Source organism: Stegostoma tigrinum, chromosome 22 (assembly GCF_030684315.1).
Source record: "Stegostoma tigrinum isolate sSteTig4 chromosome 22, sSteTig4.hap1, whole genome shotgun sequence".
In the NCBI taxonomy this organism is placed as follows: domain Eukaryota; kingdom Metazoa; phylum Chordata; class Chondrichthyes; order Orectolobiformes; family Stegostomatidae; genus Stegostoma; species Stegostoma tigrinum.
Window position 1 is genome coordinate 22,350,227 of NC_081375.1, and position 21,982 is coordinate 22,372,208.

A 21,982-nucleotide genomic window follows, 5' to 3' on the forward strand; every position below is an offset into this window, starting at 1 on the left:
ACCTCCCCACCCACACCTTCTCCACCTATCTTCTTTACTCTCCATCTTCGGTCCGCCTCCCCCTCTCTCCCTATTTATTCCAGTTCCCTCCCCCCATCCCCCTCTCTGATGAAGGGTCTAGGCCCGAAACGTCAGCTTTTGTGCTCCTGAGATGCTGCTTGAACTACTAAGCACATCCAGCTTTTAAAATGTTTAATGCAACTTGCTTGGATCAGTATTTAATGTTTATTCCTCAAACTTAGAGCATTTACATTTACTTCACTTTTAGAATCAAGTATACATTCACCAGGTTAATGATAGCATCAAAGCAAATATCAAGGCTAACAAGACTTACAGAACAAGGCCATTTGATTTCCTTTGTATGATGATGCCAAAAGGTCTGGGTGAAAATCTAACCGTGTAGAGTTCAGCTGAAGGTTTTTCAATGACATTAGGAACATCAATGGGAACCTCATAACGTTTGCTCCTTGGATCCTTAATCTGTCAAGGCAAATCCAAGTTTTAGGGAGGAAGAAACTGATATTTGTATAATGTGTTGAAAGTTAACTAAGTATATCCCCTTGTACTATCAAGCCAGGATTGTCTTGTTGTCTAGGTTTTAACTCTGGTCCTCTTCAAGCAGAGCTATAGAAAAATATCATTAACAGAAACATGGGTAACCACAAGAAATGCTCAGATTCAAGTTCTAGATCTACTGTACTTTCATTACTTTGATGTGTCAACACACTTCATCGATGTTCAGATACAGCTACTTAGAAAATTAACGTACTAATTAAAAATATATCAACCATACTGTTACAAAAACAAAAACTAGGAGAAGTAGTAGGTAATTCAGCCCCTCGAGCCTGTTCTACAATTCATTACAATTACAGTTGATCACATCTTGGCCTCAATTCCACTTTCCTGAAGTTCCCACATTGAAACTATAAAAAAGACACTATAGATTATCAATGCAGTTAGATTTTTAATTGCTATTACTTACAGTAAAATGAAGTCTGCCTGCTGTCTCATAGATTACATTCAGCTCAAGTGCCATTATGTCATTCGGGAACAAGGTCTTCTCACTGCGGGTCAGTGTGGCTGTGTAGCCAGTACTGCTTGGAGAAAGGTAATCCAGGTTGTAAGAAGGATAATTTGATGGCAGAAAACAGTGTGGGATACCTGTACTGGCTGCTGGATTCCAACAACAACCACGTGTCTGACATTTCTTCATGTCAATCACTTCATTGAAAGCACAATCAAACCTACTGATATGATCAACATCACACTGAAATATGCTGTAATGACTCTCATTGAATGACAGTTTGTTCATGGTTTCTGAGGCTGCTGACCTATTTTCATAATTTGAAGATTGCCACAACAGATCTAATGTAGTTCTGCTCATGTCAAAAGATCTAGAAATTACCAAAAGATCCGGTATAGAATAATTATAGCAGGCAACTACACTAACTAGAACAATAGTAAACAGAATGGCCCCAATTTTAAATGCAGCAATCGTATGTACTCGTTGTTTAAACACAGATTTAAGTCCAATGAGTCCTGATCCTTGATTTTGTGAAGCAAGAGCCTGTTTTTCCATGTCACAATGTGGTGATAACGTGACAAAAATATAATTGATCTTGAAGCTTGGTTCTAGTACCTAAAATGAGAGAGAAAGAAAGAAAAAAAGTTCAAGACTTACAGCAGTTTTGTGCTACCAATAATGCACACATTTATCTTAAATATATTTTAATAGGGCACTTATAAATTACAGGAAAGGTAGTACTAAGGCTCGCGAAGTCAATGGATAAGGGCAATACTGCACAATTCAAGATGACAAAGCATTAGCTTGTTGATTTTTATATAAAGAGGAGTCTATTTAAATCATTCAATCCAGACTGCATGTGCAAATCTCTGATATTGTGGCTGGTTAAATAGTGTTGTTATTAAACTTCAAAATATCAGACTCAACATGAACCTTATTCTATGGTATATGGCGCATCTAGCGCATTATCATAGCAATAAGTCAGTATTAAAACTCGAAGCAGTGAGGCATTTGCATCAGTAAGCAGATAAAGGCTGAAAAGGTAATAACAGCATGACAGATGGGCTATATTGTTTTCCCAATCATCAATAAATCTGAATTCACAGCTGAAATTACAACGAAAACAAAGACTAAAGTGCTACAGCCAAAACTAAATGCTATAAACTTGTACTGAAGCATGGTGAATATGCTACCTCTCTCTTACAAACAAAAAAGAAAAAGGGCTTACAAAAAGCCTAGGACAGCTATCATTTAAAACGAAAGTGTTATCAAGTGCTGAAAGGCAGTTCCACTCTAGAAAAGAAATCCTGGAATAAAGTACAGACGTCAACAGCAAGAGAAAAATGTTTCCAAACTAAAGAAGCCTTACTGTTACCCAGACAGCCTATTCTACTATCTCCTTTTTCTGAAGTGGCATGAAAAGATTTTGGCCTTACTTTTACAAAGGAAAAGTGATTTTTTTTAACTAAAATGAACAAGCCTGTGACCTTCAAAGGGGCAGCAACAATAAGGACCGAGATTTGGCAAAACAACCCCACAAATTGTGCTAAATTAAAATAAATTTTTTTCCCCTCACTTGAACTGGCAACCCGTTGACATATTCCAGGAACAGCCTGACAAATTTCTCACATTATAAAATCAAAATAAAGTTTGTATCATTTCAGGTTTAAATTCTTGTCCTACCACCAAAAACTGGTTAAATAATCGACCAATTCATAGGTAAATCTTGACTTAAAGGAACAAAACATGATTTCAACGGAGCTAAGCCAGCTGAAATGCTTATGGTTTCTACACACATGAAAACCTCCAGAAATGCATTTCTAGACAAACTTGAATATACCATGGATGCGCTACTGAGTGGAGAATGCACATTCAAAGACGTTGGAGCAGATCAGCAGCATCTGAAAGAACCTTACTTTGGCACAATTATTGCAGCAGTCACCATATGCAGTGGAATGTTCAAATCTTTTAAAAGTTGTGGCATTTTTCATCTACAAAAACAACATGTTTCTTCAGATTCCCCATCTGCCAGAACATATTTTAATAACACAGACCTTTTCAAAAAAAGACCCAGGGCACCTAAAAGTAGAGGCAAAATAGAAAATGTATAGAAGATGGTTAAGTAAAAAATAAAAAGGGCAACTGACGAAAGGCATCGCTGTTTCTTTTGCTGTTCGTTCCTGTACATTGAATTTTAAACAAAATCGTTTCTTTTTGAACTCAAAAACCGAAGATGCTGGGAATGGTCAGCTTATCTGGCAGCATCTGTGAGGAAAAAATAATTAGAGTCAACATTTCGGGTCCAGTGACCCTTCCGCAGAACTGCTTGTTGCTGCGAAAATGTCGGTTTTGTGTGCAGAAAATAGGGAGGGATATGGGGTAGGGAATAAATGATAGGATAGAACTCAAAAAGAGAGAGAAGAACCATTAGGTAGACAAAGGAGTTGATAATGATCTTTGCTATTGAACTCAATAATTATTGAACTATTACCTATTAAACTGAGTTCAATAATTTTAGGACCTAACATCTCCCATACACCATGCACAATGCCTTGCTATCACATCGCCTGCCATTACACACCGCCTATTGTTAGTCACTAACAGTCTGTGAAATAATTGTATGTTGAGACTGTTTAATTTAGGCCGAGTAGTAATGAGTTAAAATGATACATGACTCGGTGCATGAAGTAGAGAAACTCTAGCTTTATGAAACAGTGCATATTGCTGGAAATGCAACTTGCCTTTCCCTAGTCTGAGAAGTTACATAGGACCGATAGCAAAAAGCTGGAGCTTGCAGCATCTGTACACTCTTATCTTCACTGCATTCTATTTTAATTATTGTCTGTCTGGTTGCGTAAGTAATGACCTTGCCTTGCTAAAACACAGTACAGTTTGTACCATTGTATAAAATACTGCTGCTTCTTAATGCTTGTCGAGATCTTCAGACCTGACCTTTTGTCAATGTTGACTCTCCAAAATATCACAAATAAAATCACTTTACTTCGAAGTGTGGACTTTTGGGTGTGTAACTTAATTTAGTCTCCTTGACACAGTCCCCATTAACAACTGTTCACCCTCCCAGCCTGCTCATTGTCTATCCAACTGCTCTTTTCTCTCTTTAGGCTCTATCCTATCATTAATTCCCTAACCCATACCCCTCCCTATTTTCTGCATATAAACTGATATTTTCCCAGCTACCATCTGTTCTGAGGAAGGTAACCAGACCTGAACTGATTTTTTCTCCCCCCCACTCCCTCACACAGATGCTGCTAGACCTGCTGAACATTTCCAGCAACTTTTGTTTTTGCTCCTAATTTATAGCATCCGCATAAAAACCTAAAGAGGAGAGTTCGGAGTAAGGATCATTAGACCCGAAATGTTAACTCTGTTTTCTCCTCTGCGGATGCTACCAGACCTGCTAAACTTTTCCAGCAACTTTGTTTGTAATAGCATCCGCAGTTCTTTCAGTTGTTGGAGTTCTTCCTTGCCAAAAACACACCATACATGGAAGAAAGATCCACACTTGTCAATGTCTCAAAAAAAAATGCACCATCACACAATAACTGTGTTTTCATATTATGACGCCTCTAAGATTACCATGAAATAGATGCGCCTCAGAAAGGCCTCACAACATATTACAGGATGACAATCTTACTGAATTTGGTTCTGAGATCATTAAAACAGCTGATAACTGCTCTAATACTGATTGAGAAATTCTTGTTCGTTTTTGAGATACAACAATTTCATAGAAACCCAAATCAGCAAGAATATCATTCATACTGACTACAAACTGCCATAAGGTGATCTATCGAAAACTTCAAGTGTTGGAGATCAGTCATTTCAGCTCCAGATCTTCCCTGTCGAAGTTTCTCAGGGTAGTGTCTCAGCTATTTAAAAGGCATTGCCTTATGAGGTCAGAATTGGGGAAGTTGACTGATAATTGCACAACATTCAGTGCTATTCATCACCCTTCAGCTATTGAAGCAGTCCATATCCAAATGTAGAAAGACCCAGACAATATCCAGGTTTGGGCTGAAAAGTGGTAAGTCACATTCATGACACTCAAATACCAGGCAAAGACCATCTCCAACAAGAGAGAATCTAACCATCGCCCCTTGACATTCAAAGGCAAAATGGAATCCCACACTATCACCATCCTAGGGGACACAATTGACCAGAAACTCACTGCACTAACCACATAAATACAACAGCTACAAAACAAACAGATCAGCAGCTAGGAGTTTTACAGCAAGTAAGTTACCTTCTGACTTCCCAAAGTCTGTCCATCGTCTACAAGGCACAAGTTACGAGAACAATGGAATACTTCCCGCTTTCCTCATTGAGCACAACTCGAACAATACTTGGTAAGTTTGAGACCATCCAGAACAAAGCAGTTTGCTTGATTGTGGACATTGTGCCACTCACTCACTCCAGAGCTCAGTCGAGCACAGCATAATTTCAAGATGGACTGCAGAAATTCACGAAGGCTAGTCAGACAACACCTTCCACATCCACAACATCTAAAAAGGACTATGCAGATACACGGAAACATCACCATCTTCAAGTTCCCTGTATTCACATTCAGACTTGGAAATATATTGTTGTTCCTGGGACAAAATCCTGGAACTCCCACCCTATAGCTTTTTGAGCTTACCTACGCCACAGACTGCAGCTGTTCAATGCGGCAGCTCACCACGTTCTCATGGGCAATAAATGCCGACAGAGCCAGCAACAGCCACATCCCATGAATAAATTTTTTTAAAAAACTGACTAATGTAATAAGACACAAGACATACCCACCAACCACCAACCTTTTCTTGTGACAGCACACTGACAATAGGTTGAAGGGGCTTTCTGCCAGAAGTTTTTAATTGCCTGCTGTCCTTTTCACTCAGGTTTACTCTGTGTTCAAGTTGTCTTTTCTAATGCTGTTTGAGAAGTTGCTTACCCCAGACTCTCTCCCACATTTCAGGGGAACAGACAAGAGCCTTACCGCTTCTGTGATGCTGCTTGGCCTGCTGTGTTCATCCAGCTCTACACACTTATATCAGAGGAACTCTCCTTCCACAGCGGATTTCATCTGGGCCACAGAGCAGGATTGCTACTGATTGGCAGGATTACTTTGTGCTGACTATTTCACCAATTCTCTTTTGCACAACAAAATCAAGTTACTACCAGTGCAACAACATTATTGAAAAGGAAAGAGAAAATGGTACAAGAGCAGCATCAACAGGCATGTCGACATTTATTCCAATTTGAACCGAGGCAAAGCACACAAACTTGAGAATTTCTTACTAGTACATGGGATTATAGTAAGAGAGTACACCATTGTGTCCAGACTGGGTCAAATGATAGTAGAGAGTGCAATGGTCAAGTCCTATGAAGAAATAAATAACATATCCAGATCACATTTGATCAACTGACTGTCAATCAATTCGCCGACACAAATAGTAAACAGGTCTTGCCAAACAACCATCATTTATCACTGTTAAAATGATATACATTCAATGATGACAGCACACCACAGGGAGGTGATGGCCTAAAGTTCTGAAGGCCTGGGTTCGAATACCACCATGATAGATGATGGAATTTGAATTCAATAATTATCTGGAATTAAAAATCTAGTGATGACCACAAGATGATTGCCAATTGTTGGAAAAACACATCTGGTTCACAAAGATGATGGGAACTGCAGATGCTGGAGAATCCAAGACAACAAAATGTGAGGCTGGATGAACACAGCAGGCCAAGCAGCATCTCAGGAGCACAAAAGCTGACGTTTCGGGCCTAGACCCTTCATCAGAGGTCTCTGATGAAGGGTCTAGGCCCGAAACGTCAGCTTTTGTGCTCCTGAGATGCTGCTTGGCCTGCTGTGTTCATCCAGCCTCTCATTTTGTTGTCTCTGGTTCACAAATGTCCTTTTGGGAAAGAAACTGCCATGCTTACCCTGTCTGGCCTAAATGTGACTCCTGACCCACATCAATGTGGTTGACTCTCAACTGCCCTCTGAAATGGCCTAGCAAACCATTCGGTTCAGAGACAAGTAGGGACAGGTAATAACTGCTGGCCAGCAAACGACGCCTACGCCCCATATGTGAACAAAAACAAAAGATCGCGGGGAAGTGGTAGCAAAGTGGTAATGTCAACGGGCTAATACTGCAGAACTCAGCTCATGTTCTCAGGACGTAAAAATTCAAATCTGAACCTAAAGATTTGGAATTAAAAGCTTGTGATTGTCACAAAAAAAAACTGAGTCACGCGCATCATTCAGGGTCTGACTTCCACACCCAAAATGTGATTTACTCTTGAAGTGACCTCTGGACAAATCAGCAGATAGGCAATAAGTGCTGGCCGAGCTAGTGATGCCCACATCTTGCCAACAGACCAGAAGCAGGCAGATGGGACTAGTTTAGCTTGAGATTATGGTCAGCATGGACTGGTTGGGCTGAATGGTCTGTTTCTGTGCTGTATGACCATGTCGTAGATCCAAAGCATTAACTGTATGCATAGAGACAATACTTATCTACAACCTTATCTGCAACTCGGTTCCTAGTCTCAAAGCAAAATGTGACATTGTATCACAGCATAGATTTTCCAGACCTTTTTGAGCGATTTCCATGAAACAGTAATATGCGACATCCCAGAACTAAAGGTACCTAACTCACCTCAGTTGCTAATAGTTAGCATAGTGTTTACACTAAAAAAGCTGACAATAACAAACTAACATCAGTAAGCAGAGAATCTAGGCATGTAAGATATAGCAGTTTGGATTGGAAATTGGCTTGATGAAAGAAGACAGAGGGTGGTAGTTGATGGGAAATATTCATCCTGGAGACCAGTTACGAGTGGTGTACCGCAAGGGTTGGTGTTGGGTCCACTGCTGTTTGTCATTTTTATAAGTGACTTGGTTGAGGGCGTAGAAGAATGGGTTAGTAAATTTGCAGACGACACGAAGGTCGGTGGAGTTGTGGATAGTGACGAAGGATGCGGTAGGTTGCAGAGAGACAGATAAGCTGCAGAGCTGGCAAATGGAGTTTAATGCAGACAAGTGTGAGGTGATGCACTTTGATAGGAGTAACCGGAAGGCAAAGTACAGGGCTAACGGTAAGATTCTTAGTAGTGTAGATGAGCAGAGAGATCTCGATGTCCATGTACACAGATCCTTGAAAGTTGCCACCCAGGTTGACAGGGCTGTTAAGAAGGCATACAGTGTTTTAGCTTTTATTAATAGACGAATCGAGTTCCGGAACCAAGAGGTTATGGTGAAGCTGTACAAAACTCTGGTGCGGCTGCACTTGGAGTATTGTGTACAGTTCTGGTCACCACATTATAAGAAGGATGTGGAAGCTTTGGAAAGGGTGCAGAGGAGATTTACTAGGATGTTGCCTGGTATGGAGGGAAGGTCTTACGAGGAAAGGCTGATGGACTTGAGGCCGTTTTCATTAGAGAGAAGGTGGTTGAGAGGTGACTTAATTGAAACATATAAAATAATCAGAGGGTTAGATAGGGTGGATAGGGAGAGCCTTTTTCCTAGGATGGTGACGGCGAGCACGAGTAGGCATAGCTTTAAATTGAGGGGGTGAAAGATATAGGACAGATGTCAGAGGTAGTTTCTTTACTCAGAGAGTAGTAAGGTAATGGAACGCTTTGCCCGCAACGGTCGTAGATTCGCCAACTTTAGGTACATTTAAGTCATCATTGGATAAGCACATGGAATAGTGTAGGTTAGATGGGTTTCAGATCGGTATGACAGGTCAGCACAACATCGAGGGCCGAAGGGCCTGTACTGTGCTGTAATGTTCTATGTTCTATGTTCTATGTAAGTCAGCGTCTTGTAGCTGTGTAAGTAGCTGACGTTAGTCAACTTGAAGAAATCTAACTCAACAAAAAGAGGCTTGAGAGTATTTTAACATAGAAAAACACAAAGCAGGTCACTATTTGTGGTTGGTTGTAACTCATATGCATAGGTACCTTTTCACTTCTCTCCAACTTAATGTCCTTCAAGATCTCTTCTGTTGACGACAGAAAGTACCTTCCAATGCTTTGGCAGATGCAATAAACCAAAATGCTTTCAACATTGAAGTATGAAGCAAGAAATGAAAGTACTTACTCTTCCAAAACCAAATGCCGAAATAGATTCTTGTTGGTAAATGGAATTGAAGGCTGTGGTGAAAGGCGGTGCTGACAGAGTCAGGCGCCGAACTACGAAACAAATTGGAGCGCCTTAATGACTTCCTCCTGTTGTTCTCTGTAGTCCCGGTACTGCCGAAGTTGACAAAAGTCAGATGTCACAATACACCACCAGGTTATAGTCCAACAGGTTTATTTGAAATCACAAGCTTCCTAAGCGCGGCTCCTTCATCACCTATTTCAGGCCGCAATAGAAAATGGAAAAGGCTGGTGACACTCAGACGCTCGGGCATCAGCTGAAGAGCTGGTCAGTCACACTCCGACGTTCGGACACTGTTTGAAACGAGAACCGACTACGAATTCAGTGAATGCGTCTACCTCAAGCCGTTTCCAGACCTGACAACCAGAAATGGCCAAACTGCCGGGAAACCGAATCACATGACAGTACCGGCGTCACACGCTCGGCCGGTCCACATCCACCCAGCCAAGCGGAGAGGTGTCAGCTCCTTCACCTCGCACCTCCCACTATTAACATCCCGCGCCCACCACACTGAAACGCACCCTCCCTCAAAGTGGTACAGTCCGACAACGGAGTGGGGCTGCCGGGTTGTTGTTATCGTTTCTTAGCAACAGAGAATGGCGGACGGAGAGAGGTAACTCCACCACTTTGCTCATTAAGCCACAATACTTTTCATTTTTTAAAAATGCCTGTTTTTCGAAATGTTTCAGTAGGTATTTGGCAAAATAGCGAAGACCATGCTTCCTAAAGATATCTTTAGCAGGAAAGAATGTGCGAAATTTATATTTGAGGTCGGAAGAGATGGGAGGGCTAAGAATACTAATAGATGAAGAACAGCTGAAGTGGAATTATTGGACTTAACACTTATTTCCTTAGTTAGATTTGATAGAAATATGAATAAATTGGGATTGATTTTTAGTGTGCCACCTGTTTGTGAAATTTCCTGGTTGTCATTGACATTTGCTTACTCTTCTGGAAAAGTATGATTTTTATTTGAGGATATAAAAATTATGAGCCTTCCATAAAAGATGGCCAGCCCAAATGTCAATTTTCCTGTAAGATGACATGTTAAAAATATGCCCAGTTTGTTGGTGTCAATTTGATAAAAACAATGTTCATCAAAATGCATGAAGACCTTATTATGCAGAGTAATTTGTTGGACAATGGAAAGCTTTGTAATAGTTCGTATCAAAAACAAAGTTGGTGGAAAACTTCAGCAGGTCTGGCAGCATCTGTGATGGAAAAACAGAGTTTCAGGTCCGGTGATGTGATAAGTTTGTATATCATTGGAATGAAATTAATAGAATGGAATCATTGGCAAATGAGTAAACAGGGTTAGATGATGCATGAAGGAAGGAATTATCAAAGTGGAGCAAAATGACATAGATAGCAGTTTCAAAATAATGGAAAATGAACCAAAGCCTAAGCCTTCAACACTTGGGTGATCTGAGAGGAATCATTATAGCAAAATATGTTTATGTTTAAAGTGCTGTCTTAAAAAGTAATAACAAACCAGAGAATTATTTGCATTATACAGTACAGACCATTTGTTTTATCTGGTTATTTAGTTTCTTTGTTTCATTTTTCATAGTCCCCCACCTGAGACTGTTCAAGCCTTGCATGAGGATGAAGATGCACCAGAGAATGCCCAGATGGTAAATACAATATTTGGCAGTTTGGTTTTTATTATACATCTGGTAGCAGTTGTGCCTTGAATTGTATAGCAAACTAATCACTTCAGTAGACTAGTTTTGTTGTTGTAAAATTTCTCCAAGCATTTGAGAGTTAATATTTGTTTTGAAGAATATTTCATCCCCATAAGTGGTGGTTTTATTGACTACCAACTCAACCCTTGGCCCATTGCACGTTATGGATGCTATCAGCAGGAGAGATTTGTACTCAGTCACCTCCTGTAACAGCTTGGTCCAGGATATTCCTCACTCTACCATACAGTCAAGTAAGGCAATTGATCCTGCTTCAGTAAAGAATGTAGGAAATCAAGCCAGGAGCACCAAAAGGCATATATTAAGGTGCCAATACAGTTAAGCTACAATGCAGGATTACATGCATGCTAAACAGTAGAACCATAATGTCATAGAGAATGTGACACACAACCAGCGGATAAGATCAAGCTGTGTAGTTTTACCACATCCAGTCATAAATAACGGTAAACAATTCAACAATTAACTGGAAGACGAGTCTTCAAGAACATTCCCATTGTCAATGATGGGAAAGCCCAACATGTTAGGTCCCAAACATTACATGCATGTTATCAGACAACATGATATATTTCACTTGTTTTCAAAAATCGTTTGGATGCATTGGATACTGTAATGTCCATCCAACAATAGGACAGAATGTAACTATCACACTTGATGTTCAATGACATTTCCATCACTAAATCTCCCATTAATAGCATCTTAGGTTCCCTACAGTGTGGAAACAGGCCATTCGGCCCAACAAGTCCACACCGCCCCTCGAAGCATTCTACTCAAACCCAACCCTCTATAATCCACACACCCCTGAACACTATGGGCAATTTAGCATGGCCAGTCCACTGAGCCTGCACATCTTTGGACTGTGGGAGGAAACCTGAGCACCTGGAGAAAACCCACGCAGACACAATGCTGGCAACAACTGGCAGTCGGCACAACATTGTGGGCTGAAGGGCCTGTTCTGTGCTGTACTGTTCTATGTTCTATGTTCTAGACACGGGAACTCCACAAAGACAGTCCCTGAGGCTGGAATCGAACCCGGGTCCCCGGCGCTGTGAGGCTGTATTGCTAACCACTGAGCCACCATGCTGCCCTATCGTAGGGACTACCTTTGACCAGGAACTGAACTGGACCAGGCATGCAAATGTTTGGCTAGAAGATCAGAAAAGAAATTCTTCAATGAGCAAGTCACCTCCTGTCTACTGAACATCTGTCCACTATCAATCAGCATGTGATAGGATACTCTCCGTTTGTTTGAATGCATGCAGCTTCTAACAGCACTCAAGAAGCTTGACACCATCCAAGACAAAGCATTCTGATGAAGAGTCAATGAACTTGAAACACTAATTCAGCTTTCTCCCCATGGATGCAGCCAGACCTGCTAAGTTTCATCAGCAATTTTAGTTCTTTGTTTTAATAAAGCAACTTGCTTGATTGGCACTTTACACCATCTTCAACATACACTCATTTCACCACTGACGCACAGTTTAAGTAGTGTATACCGTCTACAAAGTGCACTTGGTAGATCACCAAGGCTGCTTAGACATCAGCTTCCAAACACATGACTGTTATCATCTTAAAGAACAGCGGCAACAGATACATGGGTAGTCTACCACTGCATCTTCTTCTCTAAGCCACACAGTATCCTGACTTAGAGCTATATCATCATTCTGTCATTGTTTGCTGGGTTATAATCCTGGAACTCCTTTTATAACAGCACTGAGTGTTTTTATTACCCAAGGACTGCAGCAAATCAAGGAGGCAGCTCACTACTGCCTTCTAGAGTTTTGTTTGGGATTGGGCAATTAATGTTGGCTGAACAAACACCACTCACATCCCATGAATGTGTTTTTAAAACCAGATCCATAACCAAATTGATTTCTGTGCCTGGATTGCCTGATAACACAGGCCATCCCCTTCTCAGATTGCTCGATATTGTGGTAGCCCAAACCCAGTTGGCTGTCTAATGTGCTGAGGTTCTACCTACAAACCACCAAATACTTATCAATAAAGCCAGGCATTTTAAATGTGGTCACTAGCCTCATGGTTTTCTACTCTGTACTTCAGCTCTCCCTTCTTTCATTAAGCTGTTCAATATGTACCCCCTGGAATTTTTGATTTGAACACTTTCCCTGCTACTGCTTGCTGTTCAGTTATTTTTTCATCTCTGTGATATTTTTGGGATGTTTTCTTAGGTTAAGAGTACATCAAAAGTGCATGTTTGAAAAAGAGAGCCTTATGGTTTGAAGAGTCTCAGGTTGGGGCTATGAAAAATGAAACAAAGGAATTAAATAATCATGTAAAATAAATGTTCAATACTGAATAATGCAAATAATTTACTGGTTTATTATTACTTTTTAAAAGAGAGCACTTCAAACATTAAACTTATGTTTAAATGTAAACCTTAAAATAAAGGCATATATTGTGTGGCATCTAATAGTCGTTACATTTTCTTGCAAATCAGATAGAAACTACTGAAGATGTTGCTGAGGATAGAGATCAGGCACCCACTTCAGAACATCCCATATCACCAGATATTGTTGGAAATGTTCCAGAATATACACAAGAAAATACGGTAATTGACTTTTTTTTAAAAAAAACCATATTTCATATATTTTGTTTTTATGTTATTTTAATTTTTAGGCTGATTTCTCATACACCAGGAGATATATCATTGAACAAAGTCGTTGAATTTTGCTTTCCTTTTTGGAATTTAACCTCAGGCAATGTGGAGAGAAAACTGGTCAAATCTGCTTTTTTTTATTTATTTGGTCATGAAATTGTTGGCAAGCAAGCATAACACTTATTACCCTCCCTAATTGATCATGTTACGGTGGTGGTGAGCTGCCATCTGAAATCATAAAGGTGTGGAACTACCCACAGTGATCTGAGGGAGGGAGTTCCAGATTTTCAGTGAAGATATCCTGCCAAGTCCGTTTGTGTCTGTGGTGCATAAGTAAGTGAATATGTGAACTCCATGAATGTTAGATCATCAATAATGGCAGAGCCAGGACATCTGCAAGTCAACACTGAAATGTTTGCATCCATCTTGGACTTTTTATAAAGGCCACATCTAACTGACTGAGCAAAACTCTAATTAATGGGAATCAGGGAAGACTCACTGCTGGTTGAAGTCAAACCTAGTACATGGTGGTTGTGGTTTTTGGATGCCAGTCATCTCTGCTGCAGAACATCTCTGCAGGAGTTCTTCAGGGAAGTGTCCTCATCCTAACTATCTTTAGCATCCTACCCAGAACCAACCACCACTACCTCCCCCCCTGCCCACTCCTATCCCTGTAATCCTGCATTTCCCATTGCTAATCCACCTAGTCTGCATATCCCTGGACAGTAAGGTTGATTGGCATTGCTAAATTACCCAAACCTGCACATCTTTAGACCTTCTCCTGTTCCAATATTCCTCTTCCTTTAAGATTTTAACCTCTTTTGCATTTTTCCTTCCTTGGCTGATAACTAGAGTCAGAGTTTTAATCCTTTTGATTCCAAGCCTGAAATGGTTTCCTTTAACTCTGATATCTTGCAATGTCTTTTGATTTCTTCAAACTACTTCTTGAATTTTGTCTTTAGTCACCGTAGTTCTTACTGGTTGATAGTTAATTTTTCACTTTGTAATGTTTTGTTATCTTTTGTCTTGTTCAAGTTTCGATGAAAGTGGAACTTTTTTAGCAAAGGGAAGGCCTATAGTAAAATAAATCTACCATTAAATTTTGCTGTAGTTGTTTCTGCCACAACACTATGAAAAGCGATTCTTGCAAGCACTCAAATGCTTAAACTGAGAGCTGCTTTTAAGTTCGGCACCCCTTTCTGTCTCTGAATAATGCATTTTTCCAAGTTGGTGTCTTAAAACTATCTTCTTTATAATTACAATGGACTTTATTTTCAGTGTTGCCAAAATTTCTATAGATTGTGTCAGTGGCAACGTGGTATGTCAGTCTGTTTTACCATTAGTGTAATTCCTGCTGCCCTCCAATGGAAAGATATTTGGAACTGTAATGCCTCCATCTGCTCAGGAGCTGCCAGAACTGATGAGGCAATTAAACATTCAGTACAGAAGGAACTCTGCTCCATCAGATTGCATCACTTTGGCCAGCTGTTAAGTGTTTGCTTGACTTCCTGAGAGCAAGCAATGGCACCTGTCTCATGTCATCATGGCTGTAGAAAATTAAGCAACAACCACATCTGATAATCACCAACACCTTGTAAAGAAAGTATTATGTGTGGATTATGAATTCTCAGCTTGTTTTTCCACTGTTATTTAAAATCTTTACCCTTATTTTGTGCCCCTCCCCCACCCTCCAACATATCCCCTTTGCAAACAAATTTTGTTTTTTGTCTCTTTTTGATTCTTCTGTTTCTGAGACTTTCAGATGCTGGCATACATTACTGGGTAATTTTTTTATTTGTTTGGGCAACCTTGGAATAATCCTCTGACAATAATTTTCCTTTCCACACAAATCAGGGAGAAGCTGAGATAGCTGACCAAGGAGATTTGCCTCTTGCTTCAGAACCTACTACATTTCCAGAAGTAGGTGGAAATGTCAGGGATAAAAAAAGTCTTAATTTTTAGAATGTTTAATATTTTATTGTTATGTGGAATGTAATTCAGGAAATGTTATGCAGTTTGAATGGAAGCAGAATATTACAATATTTTGATAGTCTAATTGAACAAACAAACCAGTGGCAAATCGATTTCAGTGTAGGCAAACCTGAGATCATCCACTTCAACTTGAAAATAAATATACTTTCTAAATCGTGAAAATTGGAAAAGGTGGAGTTGTAAAGAGGTTCGTGGGGTCATGTGCAAAGATTTTTAAAGTGGCTTGAATAGAGAAGGAAAATAATCAAAAGCCAAGTGGGATGCTTCTGTTCTAGAAAACTATGGTTAGAGTACAGTCAACTGGATTCTTCTTATCCGTGGGAATATGTACCTCCCACAGATAACAAGAAAAACTGCCAAAATGAAGTGCCGTATTTACTGCAAAGGACCATGTGATTCTTCAGGCAGTCAATGGAGAAAAGAAAGTCAAGCCTGGCTGACCTCGTGAATACATGAGTCTATAGGTAGCAAATCCACGTTTAGCAGGGTGTGAGTGTGTTGTGTTCAGTTGCAGACACACATTTGCTATTTCTGTTGGCCATGAAGGATGTGTGCTGTAGTTTTTCCAAAATAATACCTGGACTCCAAAACTTCAGAGAAAAACGCTATGTACCCTGACATTCATCAAAATTTCCTGAATATTTAGGGGAGCAAACAGAACAGAACTATGTCCACTGGCAAGTCTGGAACTAAAGGTCAAAATTTCAAGTCAGATCTTTCAGGAATGAAATTAAGAAAAAATGCCGCACTTGAGGACTGGTAGAAATTTAAAACTCTCTTTCTTAAATGGTAATGTTACATCAGTTGTTAATTTTAAATGTAAAATTTATAGTTTTTGTGAAATTGGTGCAAAGAAGTTGATTTATTTGAGTTCACTCAAATTATTGAGTTAGATTGCCATTCAGCTGTGATCTCACTGAAAGGTGGTGAAATGGGCCTGCAAGGCTAAATGACCCATCAATCAATGTTCCTTATGTATACAGATGAAAATTTTAAAAAGGTTTTGACCATCCTCTGTGACCTCAATAGCAATATTGGGTGTAATGGTAAATCAAAGAAAGCATAGGCTGGAGGTCGATTAGCACCACATCCACAAGCATTCATTCCCTCTACCACTGAAGCTCAGTAGCAGCATTCTGTACTATCTACAAGATGCACTGTAGAAATTCACCAAAGATCCTTAGACAACACCTTCTAAGCCCATGACCGCTTCCATCTAGATGAACAAGAGCAACAGATACATGGGAACACCACCTCAAGATCCCCACCAAGCAGTCACCATCCTTATTTGGGAATATATTTCATTTCACATCCTTCATTGTTGCTAGGTCAAAATCCCAGAATTCCCTCTCTAAGTGCGTTGTGGGTCAACCTACAGCATGTGGATTGCAGTGGCTCAGCACCACCACCTTCTCAAGGGCAATGAGGGAGAGGGAATAAATGCTGACCAGCCAGAGATACTCACATCCCACGATGAGTATAATCATATGAGGTGAATCATAACTGGGCAGAGATAATTCATCCCTGTTCCCTTGGTGTGGAGATGATTACATAAGTTACAAAACTAGACCAAATTTCTATCCCTCCATTTTAAAAAAAAGCTCATGTCCCAAACTCACCATTTTCACAACTATTTCTTTAATTTATAAGTGCTTTGTGATATGGCACGGTGTACATTTTCATCATGTCTTCATCATACATTTCAATACATGCCTCTGTATCCTGATAATGTCGGCTGACAATTAGAAATGGAACTTCAGTGGTTTTGATCCCAAACCTGAAATGGTCTTGCTAAATTTAGTGCATTATTGTTTCCCACATCTTTCATTTGAATTCTTAAAACCTCCCTTTTGAATTTTGCCTTAGTCGTCAAACCTAATCAACACAGTAGGCCAGGCAGCATCAGAGGAGTAGGAGAGTTGGCGTTTTAGGCCTAGACCCATCTTCAGTGGGTAACTGGGTAAGAGAAAGAGGAAAGAGCAGTGGGGCTGGGAGAGGTAGGTGGGATGGCAGTAGGGGTAGTGGTGATTGGTCAGTGGGAAGGATGGGGCAGAAGGAATTAGACAGGTAGGGTCAGGTGCATCCACCTATCGCCATCCCATCTACCTAGCCCTAGCCCCACCCCTCTTCCCTCTATTTATTTCCCGGATTCCTGCTCCCTACCCAGTTCTGATGAAGTGTCTAGGCCTGAAACGTTGACTCTCCCACTCCTCTGATGTATCTCCACTGTCTCCAGCATCTGCATTTCATGTTATCTCATCATACCGAATGCTGTTTGATCTCCAGTTTTTTTTGTAGTTTGTAAAATCTTTCATGACTTTTTTGTTCAAGATGTTATGAAAGTAGAACTTAGTTGAAAATGAAAGTCTCATTGCAACCAAAAAAAAATACAGGTTTAAGGTATTACTTGTCAGGGCAACTCTAGATTAATCATTTGACAGTTGTCTGCATTTTTATGGAAATCAGGGAGAAACTGATGTGATGGAGCAAGGAGATAAGACACCCTCTTCGGAACCTTCCAAATCACTGGAACTAATTGAAGACACATGGGAACCAGAAACAAATATGGTAAATGCATTTTTCAGTGACTTTGCATATTTTACAATTCACATGATAATCTCAAATATTTAATATTGGAATATTTTTGTCTTCCTATCCTCTATGGCCCACTTGCTTCCAAGGTTGATTGCAATTTGATGATACCAGCAAAGTCGCCTGAGGCTATTATGCAGTAGTAGGCAATCTGTGATTGAATTCATGGCAATTGGTGTAGAAGAGTGACTAGTTGAATACGATTCCCACTTTTCATCATAATGCAGTGCATTCTACTGAAAAATGTACATACTTAAATTTTAGCTGAGCATGGAACCATGTTCAAGCTTGAGTACTTCCTTCCTTACTCTCTGCCACAATCCCTATTTCCAGCCTAGGAATCATTTTGCAGCCTGATACTTATACATCCAGAATGATCACTTAGCAAAGGTAAAGTGTTGCTGTTATTTTTAGAACTTTATCCCATAAGACCATAAGACATAGGAGTGGAAGTAAGGCCATTCGGCCCATCAAGTCCACTCCGCCATTTAAATCATGGCTGATGGGCATTTCAACACCACTTCCCTGCACTCTCCCCGTAGTTCTTGATTCCTTTTGAGATCAAGAATTTGTTGATCTCTGCCTTGAAGGCATCCAACGTCCCGGCCTCCACTGCACTCTGTGGCAATGAATTCCACAAGCACACCACTCTCTGGCTGAAGAAATGTTGTCTCATTTCAGTTTTTAATTTACCCCCTCTAATTTTAAGGCTGTGCCCATGGGTCCTAGTCTCCCTGCCTAATGGAAACAGCTTCCTAGTGTCCACCCCTTCTAAACCATACATTATCTTGTAAGTTTCTGTTAGATCTCCCCTCAACCTTCTAAACTCAAATGAGTACAATCCCAGGATCCTTAGCCATTCATCATACGTTAAACCTACCATTCCAGGGATCATCCGTGTGAATCTCCGCTGGACACGCTCCAGGGCTAGTATGTCCTTCCTGAGGTGTGGGGCCCAAAATTGGACACAGTATTCTAAATGGGGCCTAACTAGAGCTTTATAAAGCCTCAGAAGCACATCGCTGCTTTTATATTCCAACCCTCTTGAGATAAATGACAATATTACATTCGCTTTCTTAATTACGGACTCTACCTGCAAGTTAACCTTTAGAGAATCCTGGACCAACACTCCCAGATCCCTTTGCACTTCTGATTTGCGAATTTTCTCACCATTTAGAAAATAGTCCATGCCTGTATTCTTTTTTCCAAAGTGCAAAACCTCACATTTACTCACATTGAATTTCATCAGCCATTTCCTGGACCACTCTCCTAAACTGTCTAAATCTTTCTGCAGCTTTCCCACCTCCCCAGTACTACCTGCCTGTCCACCTTTCTTCGTATCATCGGCGAACTTCGCCAGAATGCCCCCAGTCCCTTCATCCAGATCATTAATATATAAGGTGAACAGCTGTGGCCCCAACACTGAACCCTGCAGGACACCACTCGTCACCGGTTGCCATTCCGAAAAAGAGCCTTTTGTCTCAACTCTCTGCCTTCTGTCAGACAGCCAATCCTCAATCCAAGCCAGTAGCTCGCCTCGAACACCATGGGTCCTCACCTTGCTCAGCAGCCACCCGTGAGGCACTGTATCAAAGGCCTTTTGGAAGTCTAGATAGATAACATCTACTGGGTTTCCCTGGTCTAACGTACTTGTTACCTCTTCAAAGAATTCTACCAGGTTTGTCAGGCACGACCTCCCCTTACTAAAACCATGCTGACTTGTTTTATTCTGACCCTGCACTTCCAGGAATTTACCATCCCAACAGAGTTCAGTCAAAATACAGGGAAAATTATTGGAACTTATTGTTTTTGTGTTCAGATAAGCATAGTCCAGACCTTGAGGTATTTCTTCAAAGAGTATTTATTTATAATTCATACGTGATTCTCTTGCAGCAGACATCTCTGCCTCAAGTTCTCTAGTTCCAACCTTCCAGCAGAGTCTCCCTCACATGACTCTGATGTCAACTCAGAGTGGCATCTGCAAATTCCTTAATTGCTATCTCCACACTTATTGCATTAAAGAATCAAAAGAGTTTCCATTTCTTCAATAACTTTAAATTGCAAGTTAGATTTATTTCTGTCAGTCGAACATTTACAATGGCCTCCATAGGGATTTATTGTGATATTGAATTGTACACTGATTGCAGATTAGAATGTGAATACACCACGGCATTGTACCATAGAATGGTATTTTGAATTTTTTTTAACAGAAAGTGTTTTCAGGGAAATAGTGAAGCACCCCTGCAGCTTCCTGGCCTTCTTCATTTCTAAAATCTGTTAATGGGATATGGACATTGCTGGCTAATTCAGCATTTTAAAAAAATCTTGCCATGGTCAATTGATTGTTATTGACTTTTCTTCCTAATGGCATTGTGGATCTACCTAAAGCACATGGACTGCAGTGGTTAAGAAGGCAGCTCACCACCACCTTCTCAAGGGCAACTGGAGATGGGCAATAAATGCTGGCTAGCTAGTGATGCCCTCATTTTCGTGTCCCCCACCTCCAATCCTCCACCAGCAAAGAATTGATCTGCCTCTTCCTTTTCCCACTGCCACTCTCTACTGATCCCAGGATTACATCCCTGTTCTGAATCCACCTTAACAACCTCCAACTTCCCCACCACAGCACAAACCAACTGAGTTACCCCCATCCATCCGGTTCCCTTCAACCCCACAAATCCCCCACTCCACCCCCTTGCCCTCCTGCAATGTTAACCCCTTAAACACTTGCAAATCTACTCCAACTCCAATTTACCTTTGACACTTAATCTTCTCTCAACATATCAAAGTGCTTTCAGGATCTTTATACCTTGTAATATAATAGCTAAGTGTCAAACAGGGGCATGGTTTCAACATCAATTCACTCAGCTATGTAGGCTCCTGACTTGGATTAAACTGCTGCAGCTGGGAGAGTCCCTGACATTTGCACAGAGAACTCCTTTTGTTTTGTCTAATCAGAGTCAGAAATCAGATTTTCAACTCTAATTGGAAGATCTGGGACTGTCTCATAGACTAGAAAGGTTTGGCTCAGGAATCTCATTTTCAGAAAGGTCAAGCACTGCTTAATGTTAATGTTGTTTACTTTCTGACATGAGAGAAAATTGTCATACAAAATAGCACAGAGAAACCAAAGAGTTTCACAGTTGCAACAAGCCAACAATTGTGGGTTATTAACTAGCATGGTATCTAAAGTAAAGCAACAAAACTCTGTTGTACTTTTATACAACTCAAGAAGCAGTTCTTGAAGAGCCAGCGGAGGAAGTGCAAAGTCCACTTCACCAGAATTGGTTTAAGGTACAGATTGTTTAAAATGTTAAATATAAATATATTTATCAATGTTGTTCTATAGACAGTTGTTGTAATTTGTAACCTGTAACATTTAATAATCCAAGGAAAAAGCTGCAGTGCCTGCTCGTGACAGCTGCATAATGCCTGTGGATGGAATCTTGTTGTGGTAACAAGAATTGCATCTGCTGGCTTAAGAGCCAGGGACAGAACCCACTTTGCCTTTTCTGATAAGGCCTGCCAAACCATGTGCTAATCATGCTTTGACAAGTCTACTGTGGGCCTTCAACTGAAATCAAGTTCCCATGACCATCAAGAACTGTTGGAAGATCTCAGCAGCTCTTGCAGTCTACAGCATTATGGAGTAGGTTGTGGCTGCTGCAGAAAGTACATCTCTTCCCATGAGTCCCAGGATCATAGAGAACTCAGAATAAGGGAAAGTCATGCAGCAGGAGAACATTTATTCTATGAAGTTCACGAGAATAAATTACTCACGAAGTGGACAAGGGAGCCTCCTTCTAATTCCCTGAGTAATTTTAAAAATCTTATTGAAAGCCCATGGAACCTTGAAAACCTATTGATCAGGAATCTTTGATTATAAA

The 21,982-nt window shown here is 40.4% G+C and overlaps 2 protein-coding genes across 4 annotated transcripts in view; one reads left to right on the forward strand and one right to left on the reverse strand.

The window, feature by feature from the left end:
* LOC125463612 (lysosomal alpha-glucosidase-like) overlaps positions 1 to 9,629 on the reverse strand; it is a 44,659-nt gene extending 35,030 nt beyond the window's left edge. Inside the window, exons 1-3 of one of the 2 annotated variants that reach the window (XR_007249869.2) lie at positions 9,135 to 9,629; positions 983 to 1,639; positions 335 to 480 (exon numbers count right to left, since the gene is read on the reverse strand). Coding sequence is in view for 1 of the 2 variants with exons in the window: in XM_048555102.2 (XP_048411059.1) it covers positions 335 to 480; positions 983 to 1,579 (743 nt within the window). In the remaining variant the exon portion in view is untranslated. The remainder of the gene's footprint in view (positions 1 to 334; positions 481 to 982; positions 1,640 to 9,134) is intronic. The other variant, XM_048555102.2, reaches the window with a different exon arrangement.
* A 118-nt stretch (positions 9,630 to 9,747) lies between these two features.
* Positions 9,748 to 21,982, forward strand: part of ccdc40 (coiled-coil domain containing 40) — a 70,575-nt gene continuing 58,340 nt past the window's right edge. The window contains exons 1-5 of one of the 2 annotated variants that reach the window (XM_048554780.1): positions 9,748 to 9,807; positions 10,765 to 10,828; positions 13,353 to 13,463; positions 15,366 to 15,431; positions 17,970 to 18,071. In XM_048554780.1, the coding sequence (XP_048410737.1) occupies positions 9,791 to 9,807; positions 10,765 to 10,828; positions 13,353 to 13,463; positions 15,366 to 15,431; positions 17,970 to 18,071 (360 nt within the window). In that variant the 5' untranslated portion in view covers positions 9,748 to 9,790. The remainder of the gene's footprint in view (positions 9,808 to 10,764; positions 10,829 to 13,352; positions 13,464 to 15,365; positions 15,432 to 17,969; positions 18,072 to 21,982) is intronic. The other variant, XM_048554782.1, reaches the window with a different exon arrangement.